The sequence below is a fragment of the Equus caballus genome, chromosome 14, assembly GCF_041296265.1.
Source record: "Equus caballus isolate H_3958 breed thoroughbred chromosome 14, TB-T2T, whole genome shotgun sequence".
NCBI lineage: Eukaryota > Metazoa > Chordata > Mammalia > Perissodactyla > Equidae > Equus > Equus caballus.
The window spans coordinates 40,121,412-40,136,801 of NC_091697.1; the positions used below are offsets into that span (position 1 = coordinate 40,121,412).

At 52.0% G+C, this 15,390-nt stretch overlaps 1 protein-coding gene across 1 annotated transcript in view; it reads right to left on the reverse strand.

Annotated features, from left to right (window-relative positions):
• GALNT10 (polypeptide N-acetylgalactosaminyltransferase 10) overlaps positions 1-13,843 on the reverse strand; it is a 215,614-nt gene extending 201,771 nt beyond the window's left edge. Inside the window, exon 1 of the mRNA XM_023617365.2 lies at positions 13,554-13,843. Within this exon, the coding sequence (XP_023473133.1) occupies positions 13,554-13,712 (159 nt within the window). The 5' untranslated portion in view covers positions 13,713-13,843. The remainder of the gene's footprint in view (positions 1-13,553) is intronic.
• Positions 13,844-15,390: the final 1,547 nt, after the last annotated feature.

Genomic DNA, 15,390 nt, shown 5'->3' on the forward strand with positions numbered 1-15,390 from the left:
AAAGGCAGTATGCACCATGTGTTACTCATTGGTATTCAAGGCTGGTAGCGAAGTTAAAAAAAAAAAAAAAGAGGTTCCTCTCTTAACAAGGAGAGTGGCTTTAGTTAAAGAATACATACGTGCAGGGTGATATACTAATCCTCCCCAGGAAGAGGGGATTTTTCCCATGAATTAAAAGGGAATCAAGTAGCTGGAAGAGATTAAGACAATTACCCCTGCCTTTGCAGAACGTGTTTTAGCCACCTCCCCCCAAACACAACACACAAACACACTTGTGCCCACACAAAAAAACAATCTGACGAGAAAATGGAAGATGGGCCATGCACTGGTTTTCTACGGCTGCCATAGTGAAACACCACAAATTTGGGGGCAACTGTTAAACAACAGAAATGTACTGTCTCACAGTTCTGGAGGCTGCAAGTTCAAGATCAAGGTGTTGGCAGGGCTGTGCTCCCTCCAAAGCCTCTGGGGGAGGATGCATCCTGGCCGCTTCCAGCTGCTGGTAGCCCCAGGCGTTCCTTGCCTTATGGCAGAGTAACTCTAAACTCCGCCTCAGTCTTCACAAGGCCGTCTCCCCTCTCTGTGCCTCTCCTCTTGTCATAAGGACAGCAGTCAGTCACATAGGATTAAGGGTCCCCCCTACTCCAGCACGACCTCATCTTAACTAAATACATCTGCAACGACCCTATTTCCAAATAGGGTCACATTCCGAGGTACTGGGGATGAGGGCTTTAACATCTCTTTTTGGGGGACATGATTTGACCCTTAACAGTCCATTCATCCGTTTAATGGAAGATGTGGTCCTGGGAAAAGGACCTACCCAACGTCACACAGTAACTCCAGGCAATTCCTCCACCAGGAAGAGACTAGAACAGGCGTGGGCAAACCGCGGCTTGGCAAATCCGGTCTGCCGCCTGATTTTGCAAATAAACTTTTATTGGAACACAGCAGGCTCATTCATTTATGTATTGTCTCTGGCTGCTTTCACGCTACAACAACAGAGTTGAGGAGCCACAGCAGAGACCGTACGGTCCGCAAGCCTAAAATATTCTCTGGACTAAAAGAACACATAAAATACACTGGTCAACTCTGGGGATGGAACCTGTAGAGACGGGAGGAAGCCTAGGCCCACATGGCAGCTCTCTGGGATCCCTTCTCTCCAGGTGGAACCTCACCCAAGCAGCTGTCCTGCTGGGAAGGCTCCTTCAATGTAACTTTCCTCTGCCCAGAGAAATGGCAAAACAGAGCAGTGTAACACACATGCCACTAAAGTTGTACAAATTGAATTCTATAAGTGTTTCCAACAGACAGAGATTAGTTCTAACTGGAAAGATCAAAGAAGACTTTCTGGGAAAGGGAAGATTTGAGAGGAGCATGAAAAGATGGGTAGTGGGCACTCAAGAAACCCTCTAAGCCACCCTGAGCCATGGCAGATTACCTAGGACTCTGCTGAGCTAAAGGGAGTGAGTTCTCCATCACTATAGGTGTTCAAGGCAAAGATGGCTTGCCATTTGGCAGGGATGAGATTGCAGGGGACAGGGCAAGATGAAAGATAGTCCCTTGGAATCGTGGATTCCATGGTGGTGGGCTTATGACTTCTTCAGTCTCACCTCTCATCATATTTGCTAGAGAGACACAGTACAGAGCCAGCTGGGGTGGGGTGGGGGTGGATGGAGAGACAGAGAGACACCCACAGGCAGAGGAGAGGGGTGAGAACAGGCGAGGGGGGAAAGAGGCATGCTCTCACCCAGAGCAGAGGCCACACACGCCACAGCAGGAGGAAAGGCCACACAGGGCTTCCCTCCCCCTTAACTGCTACAGAGAAAGAGAGAGACAAAAGCCTGACAATTAGGGCTAAAACCAGTGAAACGTCCCTTTATACTGGAGGGAGGGCGGTGGAGGGTGGGCACAAGGGGTGAAGGGGCATACTTCTACGGTGTATGACAAACAATAATGTACAACTGAAATCTCACTATGTTATACGCTGTTATGACCACAATTAAAAACAAAAAAACTAGTCAAACGTCCCTTTAATACCTCTGACTTGGCACCTGGCAGTCTTCTTAATGTGCCCCATTGTCCCCTGGCAGTCTCTCCCACTGCCAGGGGAGGGGAAGAGCAGCAGCCCAGCCAGGATCCAGGTGGGGAGGGACACAGGGGCGGCACAGCCCAGACCCACGGGCGGCCTCCGTGGGGAGGCCCTTACCCCCAGGAGCAGGGGAGCCCTGCCTGCCCCACAGGAAAGAAAACACACCGGATGGCGAGCTCTGACAACTGCCAAAGCCAGGGCGGCAGGCAGTCACAGGTGAGAAAGCTGACCAGTCCCTCACCCGTGCTCTGTTCGCACCAGGAAGGCACTGTCCCCACTTTACAGGCGAGGAAACAGAGGCCCAGAGAGGTTAAATGACTTGCCACAGGCGTCAGTAAAACTTGGTGGGTAAGAGCAAAGTCTGAGCCTCAGAAATCGGAGCCTGAGTCCCACCACTTGTCTCCTCCGCAGGCCTGGGAAGACACTTAAGCTTCCTGAGCCTCAGTTTTTCCATTTGCAAAATGACCAGAGTAAGAGCCCTTGTAACGCTGAAGAAATGACATGGGCACGGTACATGGCATACAGCAAGAGCTCAATAAAGGAATGATCGTTACTGTCACTACCATAGAGCAAGGGCTCAAAGAGAGAGCGAACTCTTAGCCGAGGACTGGCCACCGCACCGACTGTGCCCACATCCCGTGCCCCACTGCCACATCAGCAGCCACCTGGAACCTCTAGGGGAAGGTTCCTGAAGGGGGGTGGAGCTGCAGCCACTCCTGCCCTGGCAAAGGGCCCTGTGCTCAGAGACACAGTGACTGTGTTCAGCTGAACTGCCTCACCCAGTTAGCTCTGGGTGGCCCCCAACTGCCTTCACACAGGCTCTCCCTTTCCCAGAAACGTCCCCCAATGTCTCTGAGAACCCCTGAGACAAGGGAATGTGGCATGCACCATTTCTGCTGGGAAGGCTGTCTTTCTACTCATTTCATAGACTCCTAACATTCCACCAATAACTGGAATGCACATTCTAGGGTTTCCTGACATGCCAACAAGCACAAGGCAGAGAACAAAGTGGACCCTGTGCTTGCATCGTTTCCACTAAACCTACAGCAGGCCGACACAGCTGGAACAAACTACTAGACGGGGCAGGCCTCCAATTCAGAATACCGAGAGGCACAGAGAAGCGAGGTAAGTGCTTCTTGGGCTCAGGCAGAGCAGGAATCATCCAGATATAAACTTAAGTGAGTTTGTTCAAGAGCCTGAGGTACATATATTTGTATTTCCAAGTAACCATCTTTTTTTTTTTCCCTGAAAAGTACATTACAGGCAGAAGGACAGCCTCCACCTAGAGGCTCTGTGACTACTCATGTCACACATGCTCTGCGAACCTCGGTTTTCTCTTCTCTAAAGTGGAGGCCTGTCCTGCCTCCACCATGAGATAAAGAGAACAAGCTGGACGAAGGTTTTAAAGCAGGGCTCCCAAACTCAATGTCTCCAGAGGTCAGGCTGGTTACAGAAAAGGGTGAAGAACCCAGGTTTGAGGCCACAAAGTGTGGCAGGGGCCGTGGCCAACTGGAGAGCTGGGGCCTGTCTAGAGCGGGCAGCTGCTACCCAGAGCCAGCCACTTTTTGTGATACGAGAACCCAGGCCCAGCTGCCAGACTTTTCCGTTTTTCCCCAAAAGCCAGAAATGAGAAATTTTTTTTAAATGTGAACTATTCCAATGTTTGGATACTGACCACTTACTAGCATTTGAAAATAAACACAGCCAACCATCTACGGTCCAGCACTGAGTGAGCCACACAAAACACAGCTCTGGGCTACATCTGGCCCACAGGCCACCAGTGCGCCATCTCTGTTATGAGATTTTTTTAAAAACAATTATATAAAGGTCAAATAAAATAATAAAAGTTCTCTGAAGGAGACAGTCATAAAGGTTTACTATCAATAAAATAACCAGGAATCCAAACTACGGACCCTGGTGCCCCAAGAACAGAACTACTGACTTTTCATGAGAGTTAGGTGCTGGATTTAGAAATCGGTTATTTCACAAATAGATGTGCACACAGACACGCATTCTAACTGTCAGCAGCTGACTGTGATCAATACTCAGGAGGAAACATGCAAAAATAGCAGTTTCAGTTGAGCACATACAATGCCTTCAGCAGGAGGAAGTGACTTTCACACGCACTCCCCCGCCAGATGTTGCCAACCTGTTCCCTTTAAGAAACCCCCTTCCTACAGGGGTCCCACCAGCCCCCTCTGCTCAGCAGCCAGCCTCTTGGAGGAGGCTGACATTTCTAACTCACCGGGGAGACTGGCACAAACACACAACCCTGGCTAACTGCGCTCTTGGGAGGCTGCCCGAGTGCGGCTCCCAGGCGGCACGTGGGACCTGCCGTAAGCCTGCCCTGGCACGGCTCCCTGGGCATTCAGCTCACGGAAGAGCTTTCCAGAGCCAACACAATGAAGCCAAGAACCAGGCCCGTGGGGCCCTCAGCGATAACCTCTCACTGCGGCATCCTTATGTCCGGAGGAAGTGGGGTGCTCGCTGGAGGTCATAGGGCCAGTGGGTAGCGAGGCAGTAGAAGGAAGCCTCAGGCTGTGCGCCACTTGAGTGAGACACCTGCGATGGAAGGCTGTTTCCATCACTTCCTAGCTGTGTGGCCTTGGCTATGTCACTGAACCTCTCTGCACCTCAGTTTTCTCATCTTTAATGTGATCTGATCATCACCACGACACTATGAAGTAGTGATCATTGTGCTCATTTTAGGAGAAGGGTGAAGCTCCAGAGGCTGGACACAGAGCTGGCAAGTGGCAGAGCTGGGCCTGGGAATCAGCAGGGCTGGTTCTCAATCCCACACTCTCTCCAGCTCAAGGGAGAGGTTTGTGGGGTCTCCACAGTGTCACCCCTTTTCAAAGAGGCCCATGGTTCAGTACCTCCCCCCGGCCCCACTTACAGACCCCTCACCCTTGCCCCCACAGCAGGAAGGCAGAGCACTCAGTCTGGAAGAGCAACAGACATTGGCATCAAAGGAAAACAAAACTCTAGGGCCCCAGAGAGTCCTTTCGGCCCACCCACGGCAGAGGGATTTTCAAAGTGCACCTCCCATTCCGGATCCCGGATCCCAACTCTGAACTGCTTGCGTCTGATAAGGTGCCACACCAACAGGAACCACAAAGCTCCCCTGGGAGTGATGGCTGGCAACTCGGGAAACTCTAGATAAACCCTCCAGATAAACACACTCAAAGGCAGGTCGGGAAGTGTTCCTGGGGAGAGTGGGGTGGGCCCCTGGTGAAGGTGAGGTCTGCCTCCTGGGGTGCTGATAAGCTGGGGATGTGGACAGAGAGAAGAGAGTTCCTGGTTGACTCTCAATAGGATTTGTTAAATACATGGATCCTTGGTCCACCCCAGACTGGCCCAATCTTGCAACTTGGCCTTGGGCCCTGGAGTCTCCATTGTTAACAGGCTCCCCGGGGATTCTCAAGTTTCCGAAGAACCATTCCTCAAGGCTAAGTTCCTGCACTCAGCCAGCAGTTACTAAGTGCCAACCATATCACTCACCCACTTGCTCGCTTCTTCAGTCATTCAGAAAATATTCTGGGCAAAGAAGAGTTGGGGACCAGGACAGAGATTAGGTCCTGCCTTCAGGAGCAGACGGTGTGGAGAGATTAAAAATGACTACTACACTGCATGATGCATTTACATAAGGGGCTCTGGGCCCCGGGGTAGAGAACACTACCCAAGGGGGCCCCAGCAGGGGTGCGTCAGGCTTAGGGGCCAGGCAGGAGAGAAAAAGGTAAGGCAGCAGTGTGTGTGGAGGCCCAGAGGCACACGACAGGTGCAGGGAGGGAGAAGCAGAAACACAAGGCCACACCTTCCGGGAAGGGCCTCCAAGGAGGCAGATGAGGAACTCAAGGCTCCGGGGCCTAAGACCAGTGACAGACCCCTGGGGGACGGAGTGACCAAAGAATACTTCCTGGAGGTGGCAAAGAATACTTCTTAGAAGGATGCAAAGGATCTGGGTTTCTCCCAGGGTAGGAAGTGGGAGGGTATCCCCAACAACTGCTTCAGACTCCAAAGAGTCAGGGAGTAGGATACAAAGAGCAGCCTGTGCGTGCACAACCTCATCCCCACCCCCAAGCAGCAGAGAGACCATCTGGCCCTGCTCCACATCTGAACCCTGTGCTGTTAGGACAACCACCTATCCTCGGACTGCTCACCTTTCAGACAATGACAATATAGGCCTCCCTCCCTCTCTCAGCCACAGGGAAGCTGAGTCCTGCTCCAGAAGAGCTGGGTCCCTTCTACAAGCTAGGCACTTCCCACGAGCAGCAGCACTGACACAGTCACCGAGCACCTGTTCTGTACCAAGCCTTGTGCTCAGGGCTTTACCCATCGCGACTCATTCAACCCTCAAAGAATCCTCCAATATAGATGACATTATTCCCATTTTACAGATCAGGAATTCCAGGCAGGAGGGCAAGCGACTCAGCCAAGGCCAGGGATCTGAACCAGGCAGTGCAGCTTCAAAGCTAGAGCCCTACACACCGCCCCACAGGGTCTCAGTCCAGGAGGATCAGGGAGTCACTTTGCTAATGGGTAGGGTTTCTCTTGAGGATCACACCACCAAGTGACCTCGTGGGTTCCTCCTGGGCCACTGAAGAGGTTCGGTCTTAGAGCAACGGTCTCCCCTCTCTGCTCAGACATCGGCACTCCAGTAGCAGCCTCCCAGGAGTGGGTGGAGGGGCGGGGTGGGGGCAAGTCCTTTGTCTGGCTTAGGCGTGGGGTCAGAGACCCACAGGCTCAAATACCAGCTCCACAACCACAGGCTGTGCATCCTTGGGCCAGTACCTGCACCTCTGTGAGCTTGAGTCCCCTCGTTCATTCCTTCCTGTTTATCAGTATTTAACAAGATGTACGGCAAAGGGCTCATTAGTCCCATGCCTAGTAGGATAAGTGCTAAATAACTGGTAGCTGCTAATAATAATATTCTTATTAACGTGATCATCATCATCATCATCATCAAGATCACCATCATTCTTATTAGTGTCATTTTATGCTGTGGCTTTTATCGCCTGAGAAACCTGAAGAAAATTCAGCATCTGAAGCTCACAATTCTCTCAAAACCAAAGGCAAGGAAAAACTGGCCCTGCTTTTCTCCCCTCCTTCTCCTATCTATACTCGGCAGAGGGCAGCAAACAGGAACCATCCAAAGATAAGAGAGAAGAGAGACACATGGAGAGCAAGCTACACACTCATAAATACACACCCACCCTCCACAGCAAGCGGAATTGTTTAGCTTCCTCCAGCTTCCAAAGTATGAACACTCCGCCTCCTCCAGCGAAGAGGGCCAGGCAGGAAAAAAGTCGGAGCTGAAGAGACAGAAGTTCTTTTTCAGCTTGAGGGAAATTTTCAATGAATTGACTTTTAATGTCGGGAGGTGGGGGGGTGGGGGACAGCTCTCAGGACGTCTGTGAGAGGAAAGGAAGGAGGCTGCGGAACTCACGAGTAAGATTAAATAAAGGCAGCTTTCAGCTGCTCCTCATCTTAACTCCCTGCTCTGTGCTGGCAAGCATTCACGCCCAGGCTTTCCCCAGGAGGAAACTGAGGCCCAAACAGTTAACCATTTCTGCCAAAGGGCGGGCGGCAGAGCTGAGATGAGAACACAGACCTCCAGACTACAGGTCCAGTGATCAAACGTGAGTCCTGGGGGCCAGCCCCAGGGCCGAGTGGTTAAAGTTCCAAGAGCTCCGCTGTGGTGGCCTGATTTTGCAGGTTCGGATCCCAGGAGCGGACCTACTCCACTCATCAGCCATGCTGTAGAGGCATCCCACATAGAAAATAGAGGATGATTGGGGCAAATCTTCCTCAAGTGAAAAAAGAGGAAGATTGGCAACAGATGTTAGCTCAGGGAGAATCTTCCTCACCAAAGGAAAAAAAAGTGAGTCCCGGATGGCAAAGAGGTTTTATCTTGAGGACCAGGTCTGATCCCCGAGTAGTGACTGCCTGGGACACTGTGACAGCAGGATTCTGGAGCGGACATTTGTTGGCTTCTTTCCTAGATTTCATTTCCCCTTCTCCCCACAAGAGCACCCAGACTTTTCTTTGGGGAATTGCTCTTCCTATGATTTGGGTGGCCTGACCCTACCCCCCGGCTCCAGGGGGGGTTAACTCAGTCAGCACAGACCATCCTCCTGACAACTGTGAATGGTTCAGAGAGCACATTAGATCCAAATTGGCCCAATAATACCTAAGGATCTTGCTAGAGCTCATAGGAAACAAGTTTCCTCTCTCTTCCACAGAAGCTACCAGAGGAAACAGACTCTCTCCTCTAGGATCTGGGTGTGGCTATGAGGCCGGAAAGAGCTGCAATCATTCTTTTGCTACAATGGAGGCTCAGTCTAGGACAGAACCTCTAGATCATACCATACCTGCAGTCAGCTGCAGTTACAGGAGCTGACATATTCCCTTACTCGTTTCAGCCCACACAGCTTAATTCATTCTGTCATTTGCAATTGATAGAGAATCTGAGGTGGCTCTTAAACTCAGATTAGCTCCACCTCCCACGGATAGCAGTACTGGTGCCACGGGCTATGCATCCTTTTAACACCTCTATTCCTCTGATGGATCCCTCCGCCACCTTAAAAATTAATCCATTTTACTTGCTCTAAAACTATAAAAATTTGGGAAGAAAATTTACAAAAATGGATCTGCAAAAAAGCCAGGTAAGTTTCAGCAGATAACTGTCATCTCAGTAAGTACTGGCCTCCAAACTGGGAGTGACAATCTCTGCTCATAAGGGGAGCAATGGTAAAGAAGGATCAAATTATGAGGATGTGCAGGGAAAAAATATAGTGAAACAGAGCAAGAACTTGGAGAACAACTTGGTTCTGGTCTGCACTCCTCCCTCTGAGAACTGCTCTCCCCTCTCCCGGGCCTCAGTTTCTGCACCTACAAAATGAGGCAGTTGGATTGGATGACTTCAGAAGCCCCTTTCCTGCTCTGACGCAGATTGATCACCTGGCAGAAACGTTCCGACTGTCTCCCCAGGGCCGAGCCTCACGACACGTGCTGGGAGGGGACGCGGCTCCCACAACGCACTCCTTGGCCAGAGGAACTCAGGCCCATACAGGCTACCTCCTTTCCCACTCCACTGCGTGTTGAGGACAGTGGTTCGCCGAGAAACAAGACTCTTACTTAAGTCTTCCTGGGGGCAGTGCCTCACCCATCAGCTCTTCCCTTACTGGCTGTGACACATATGTGGGATAAGAGGGTCAGACATATGCAAAACACCGAACCCACTGCAAACACCATCATGAGTGTTGAGCCGTCACGGGACATACTTCTGGCTGCCAAGTTTGTCTCAGGGTGCTTTTCAGTGATAATATCCCGCGGCCATCCCTGTGTAAGAGATGGCTGTGGACAAGGTACAATTAGCAAGCTAGATGGTTATCTTTTAAATGGGCCTTTGCTTTTTCATCCCAGATTCCATTATTTGTTATCGTGTCTTGGAGCCAACAGATTAAAGGTTGAACATCCTTAGACCACAGCCTGAGAAAAGGCATTTAGAGTATGAACATATCCCTAAGTGGTGGCCTCATCACAAGTTAGAGATCTGTTTAAACACTTCTACTATCCAGGCCTTCCCAATACATGCTTCCAAACAAACTCACCAAACCCAGCATGTTAGAGTTGCAAAAGTCCCGGCAAAGTATCTATTTCTTACATTGCAAATGAGTTTTAACACGTCATTAACTCCACTGAGCAGCAGTGTTGAGAAACAGTCTGAGGCCAAATAGGGGGCTTAGTGGTAAAGAGACTGACTAGCAATGTCTGCCCTGGCCAGGGGAGGGGAAGCACCAAGTTACACATTTACCTTTCCCCTTCTGCATCTAAGCCCTCACTTCACAGATGAGGAATCCAAGGCCCAAAGAGGTTAAACCACTTTTCCGAGGTCACACAGTGAGTTTAGGCTAAGAGAGAGAATTAGAACCCAGGCATCTGTTCTGAGGCCTTCCTCGGCTGAGCGCCTTGGGGGATGGCAAGCCCGGGATGAGAGAAAGAATGCAGGAAGCCAGGTTTGCTCAGGTAAATCAACAACCCTTCCTAGTGGCATCAGATTTCAGCTGGGCATGCAGACAGAGAAGTGATTAACAATCTAAAGGATCCCAGCCCCTCTGTGGAAAATTAAAGAAATCATGCCAAGGCTATATTTCTATGGTACTTAACTTTCTGATCAGAAAGGCTCTGCCACCAGAAAGACTGAAAAAAGGAGGAAAAAAGTATTGATTTCTGGATGTTCTAAGAATAAAGTTCAGCTCTGATACAATGAGAAAAACTCTTGATACTTGAAAATTAAAGTCACTGGTATTCCATTACCCCACCAATTTCTATTCCAGAGTCACTATTATCCAATGAAGTCATTTCTCACAAGAGATTATGGCTCAGAAACGGGGAAGGACTGCTTTGCATTTCCTAACATGGATTTTTAATAGCCAGTGTCCAAGCCTGGAATAAGAAACAGACTGTAGAATTAAATCAAGATGTTAAGCAGACTGGGGCTAGGAATGAGAGGGACCCCCAAATTAAAATGAAGATGGCTTCAAGACTGGTTTTTCTTGCTTGGTTTTGCAGCTTTCCAGGAAGCCAGCTGTCTGATCAGATGAATGCTGAAATCCTAGAAGCATTATATGTCCTTTATAAATCAGCTGCCCAACTCAGCTCCAGAGGTACACCCAGGATGAGCTAGCATGACAGTTACTTATGTTCTGGCAGATGATAAACGCTCTTAATTTGAAACCCTTCAACCCAGTGGAGAAATCAAGGAGTTAAAGGACGGCTCAAATAGCGGATATGTTACCCTCAAAGAAAGTTCTCTCAAACCCACAAGAAGTATATTTTTCATTAGGATAAAGTCCTGTCAGACTTCCCTCCAGAGCCTCTGCAGTTATTTCTACAAGAAAGATCAACGAGGTGCTCTGGGATAATTCTGAACAATTACGAGAGTGACAAGCTGAGCTCAGAACTGGTCAGCCCTGTCGAAGAAGCTCTGGGTGCTCAAGATGCCAGATTTCCCAGATAGCAGCCTGACATGTGACCTGCACATTCCAGTACACCGGGATGAGGAACGGAACACCATCGCTCTCAGAAGTCAGCCTCTCCCCTCAAGGCCAGCTGACATGCAAACAAGGGACGGGGGGCCAAGCCCAGTGCTGTGCATCTGCAGGAGACTGAAACAAAAAGGGGCTGTGTGGAAATTTGGCAGAGTGTTCCTGAAAGGCAGCAGATGAATGCTGAATCCTCCAGTACCTAGAAGAGCTTATCATTGGGGAAACGGCTCCATTCTGCTGCTCCCAGGAAGCAAAGAGATTTTCTTTAAAGCAAGGATAATCAGCTGGCATCTTCCACCCTCATCATCAAACCCCTTTACCACTTCTTCCTCTTCCTCTTCATGATATTCCAGAGAAACAGAAATGAACAAGAACTAGACCTTCCCAGATGCGCCTATCTGCCCATTTTAGTTAAGGGCTCTGAGCAGCGTCCAGCTGTTGCTCCCCTCTCTCTGCCCAAAAGGCTGCCTTACTCCATCAATTCCCTCTTGCACAAGTGAGTAATTTACCTTGAAAGCTCAGGCCAAACTGGCAGTTAACCTTGACCTTCTCTCTACACATCTGGGTCTACAGAAAATGAAAATCAGGACGTCTCCGGCATCCACAGCAAATGAAATACGAGGGCTTTCTCCAGGCAGAGGCGGAATGTCAGGAGCTATTTTAGAACTGGCTACAGCGATTCCAAGGGAGGGTTTGCACTTGGGCAGGATGCTCTTCCCTTGACCTGGGGCTGGGTCCAGTATGGAGCCCACACATCTGGGGATGCTACAAGGGGCTTCTGACTCAGGAAAGAAAAACGAAGTAGCCATTGTACTCCTCACTGATTCATTGACGGTATCACAGAAGGCTGGAGCTGGACCAATAACCACATTTTACAGATGGAGAAAGGGAGGCTCAGAGAGGGAAATAGGAGGTGATCAAGGACACACACAGCAAATTAATGGTAGAGCTGAGGATAGAACCCTGACCCCCTGACCCTGATGCAGGTACAGGGTGGGAACAGAAGAATGAGATTTCATGAAGGTAAAACCCAGAGGGATACAGAATTTATGGGAGAGGGGTCTAACTTAGCTGTCGAGGTTTGAACCAGAGGTTTCGGAAAGGAGATGGGGCTCTTAGTTTCCAAACAGTAAGATCTACCAGAAAGATCAACCTTCTCTCCAGGATGGTTTGCAACAATTATAGAGTGAGAGGCTGCACTCAAATTGGCCAGCCCTGTGGCAAAGAACCCTCTGTGCTCAAGATGCCAGACCGCCCAGGCAGCAGCCTGATACCGAGAAGAGAAAGGAAAATCATCCACCTTCAAAGTCAGCCTCTTCCCTTGTCCTGCCAACAATTAATCAAGTTTGACCCTGATGCGCAAACTATCCGCTTCCCGGGGGACCAAGGAAATCCCATAAGAAAACCTGAAACGTCCCACTGTGTGAAACAGTTCAAGTGGGTACACACTCACTGGCACCTACGGAGCCAAGAGCTGGGAGGGTAGGAGTGATCTGACAGAGCTTCTGCTATCAGTCTATACGTATGTGTGACTTCTCCCCTCCCCCTCCAACATACATGAGTCAGTCCAGAGGAGGCAGAAACAATTAAGATCCCAGTCTTGGCTGCAAGAAACACCACACCTAATCAGGCTTGACAAGTTCAGAGAGGTCATGGGTACTCTGAGAAGGGTCAGGGAAGGCATCTGATGTTCTATCCTCAGGGCACTGGGCACAAATAGCCTCTGATGGGGGTCCCTCCACGAGAGCCCCACTTTTGAACTCCCAGAAGGTCAAAGATAGCAGGCTCCTCAAGGACCAGGAGTTCACCCCCTTACCCACCCCCAGGGCCTGAAGCTCCAAGGGGAGCATGATCTTTGCATCCTCCAAGGAACCCACAGGATCTGTGAAGAAATAAGGCTGGGAAGGAGGGAGAACTAACGGGGAGAGAAGGGAGGCCCAGGTGTCTCGTTGGGTAGATGGGCAAATAGGAAAGGGGAGACCTGGGCAGGGAACACAGAGATCAGCAGGTGGAGGAAAAAGCTGAAAGACCTAGACACCAAATAAGAAAACCAGTCACCTCCAGGAAAAGGAGTCAACCTGGGACACAGGGATGCAGACAGGATGTTCCAAAAGAGGAGATGCTGGAAGAGGTCAAGCGATACCAGACATGGACAGAAGGGAGAATGGTAACCTACGGTAGGAAGGAGAGGACTCCTGGTTTCTAGTTCTGGTTCTGTCTCTGACTGGCGTGAAGCCCTGGACAAGTCCCTGTCCTTCTCTGAGCCTCAATTTTCCCATCCAAAAAATGGGAAGAACAGAGGAGTCTCCGCGCTGACTATGAGAAGGCAGACAGGGGAAGGTGGAGGAAGGAACTGTAGGCTGGAAGCGAATTCGGGGAGAGTGTTCCCCACCTCATCCAACTGGGGGACTCACCTGGCCGGCCGCCGGGGCCACCGCCGCCCCTGATCCCCCGGGGGTGCCGTCGGGCTGCCGCTCGCGGTACAGCGCCCAGAGTCCCACGTTGGGCAGAAGGACCAGGGCCGCCAACACCAGCGCCACCGCCTGCAGAAGCCGCTTCTCCTTCCGCCTCATCGGGGCCGGTGAGCCCCGCCGCGCCCCGCCGGCCCCGCCGCGCCACCCCCAGCTCCGCGCGTCCGCCCGTCCGCCCGGCGGCGGCAGCAGCTAGGCGAGGAGAAGCGGCCGCGGCGCCGGCCCCGCTCCAACTCCGCGGCACTTCCGCCGCTCGCCCGCCGGGGAGCCGGGCTCCGCCACTGCGCCGCCGCCGCGGGGGGGTCGCGGCCGCCACCGCCGACCCAGCGCCCGGCCGAGCCGCGCGCCGCACGCCACCTTCCCCCGGGGCGGCTGCCGAGCGCGGTGGGCCGCGGGACCCGGGCTCTCGCTGCTCTTCCTCGTCCTCCCTGGCGCGACGGTGTCGCGGGGCCACCCGCTCCCCCCTCTTGGGCAGCGATGGTGCGGTCCTCTCCTCGGCGGCTCCCCCGCCCGCGGGAGCTTTGCGAAAGTCCCGGAGTTAGCGAGTTGGGCGCTAACTGGTGCGGGCTGGGCACCGGTGTCCCTTCGCGTGCTGGAACGCGCCCGGGGACCCCAAAGCCCCGCCTGGCAGCCTCTGCTCCGGACTCCAGCCGAGAGTTTGCCAACTCCCCGGGGATATGCAAATAGAGCCCGGCCGGACGCGCCCCGCCTGCAGCCCCCGAGACTGTCGCTTCTCACCCGCCCAGGCTCGGCCGCAAGGACCTGCGGACCTGCTTTGACGCCGGGGACTCAATATTCCCCGGCATGAAATGGGGCCACAGGCGTGCTCCACGTGCACTGTGGTACAGCCCGGCCCTAGTTTTCTTCCTCTCGGTGTTCCTGGCGTTAGGGGTGAACGCCCTCTGTAAACTGTGGAGTGCCGTGCCTGCCCGCCACCCATCTGTTGTCCCTGCAAACCGGCGGGGAGGTGACCGGAGCCTCTCCGCAGGACCTTTTCTCACGCAAGTCCAAGCCTCCCTGGAGTTGGAATGCCTTCCAGTCCCACGTGGACTTCTAGGCATTCAGCTCACGCAGCCCTTTCTCTAAACCTCTTGTGGGTTTCTATCTCCCGTTCAGCCACTCAGCAAACCATCAGCGAACGCCTACTGTGTGCAGACACTGTGCCAGGCACCAGGGTGAAATGAAAACAGACCCTTTGTCTGGGAGCTGAAACATTAAACACGTAATCGCATGAGACCAGGGCATGTGTCTATAACCGTGGTGAGGGCTCTGAGAAGTCGGGCCGCCTGGGCGCTGCGGAGGGCCGCCGAGCCCGACTCCCATGGTGATGCCTGTGGCTCCTCAATGCTCTTCACTTAATTGCTTCGTCTCTGATGCCAAGGGATGAAGTGCCCCCTTCGTTGCCTTCCTCTTTGCCACCCTCGCATGCGTCCTCTTGACTCTCTGCTTCTCTAGCTCAGCCCTCGTCCCCATGACTCCTGCCTCCCAGTTCTTCCAGCGGTGGGGATTCAATTTTCTGAAATCACAGCTGGGATCTTGAGATTTGCTGCAAAACCTTCAAAGCTCCCATCACCTCGGCTATAGGGTCCACATTTCTCGCTGTAACCTCCTGGGGCTGATCAAACATTCTCTCCTCCTCTCTGCCCTGCCTGGTTGCCGGCTGTTTTCCTTCATGTGCTGTAGACTACGTAGTTCCTTCCACCCAGAAAGCCCCCTCCCCTTCCCCTCTGTGGCCGTGGAAATCTTGTTGATCCTTCGAGGTCTAGTTGAACTGCCACCT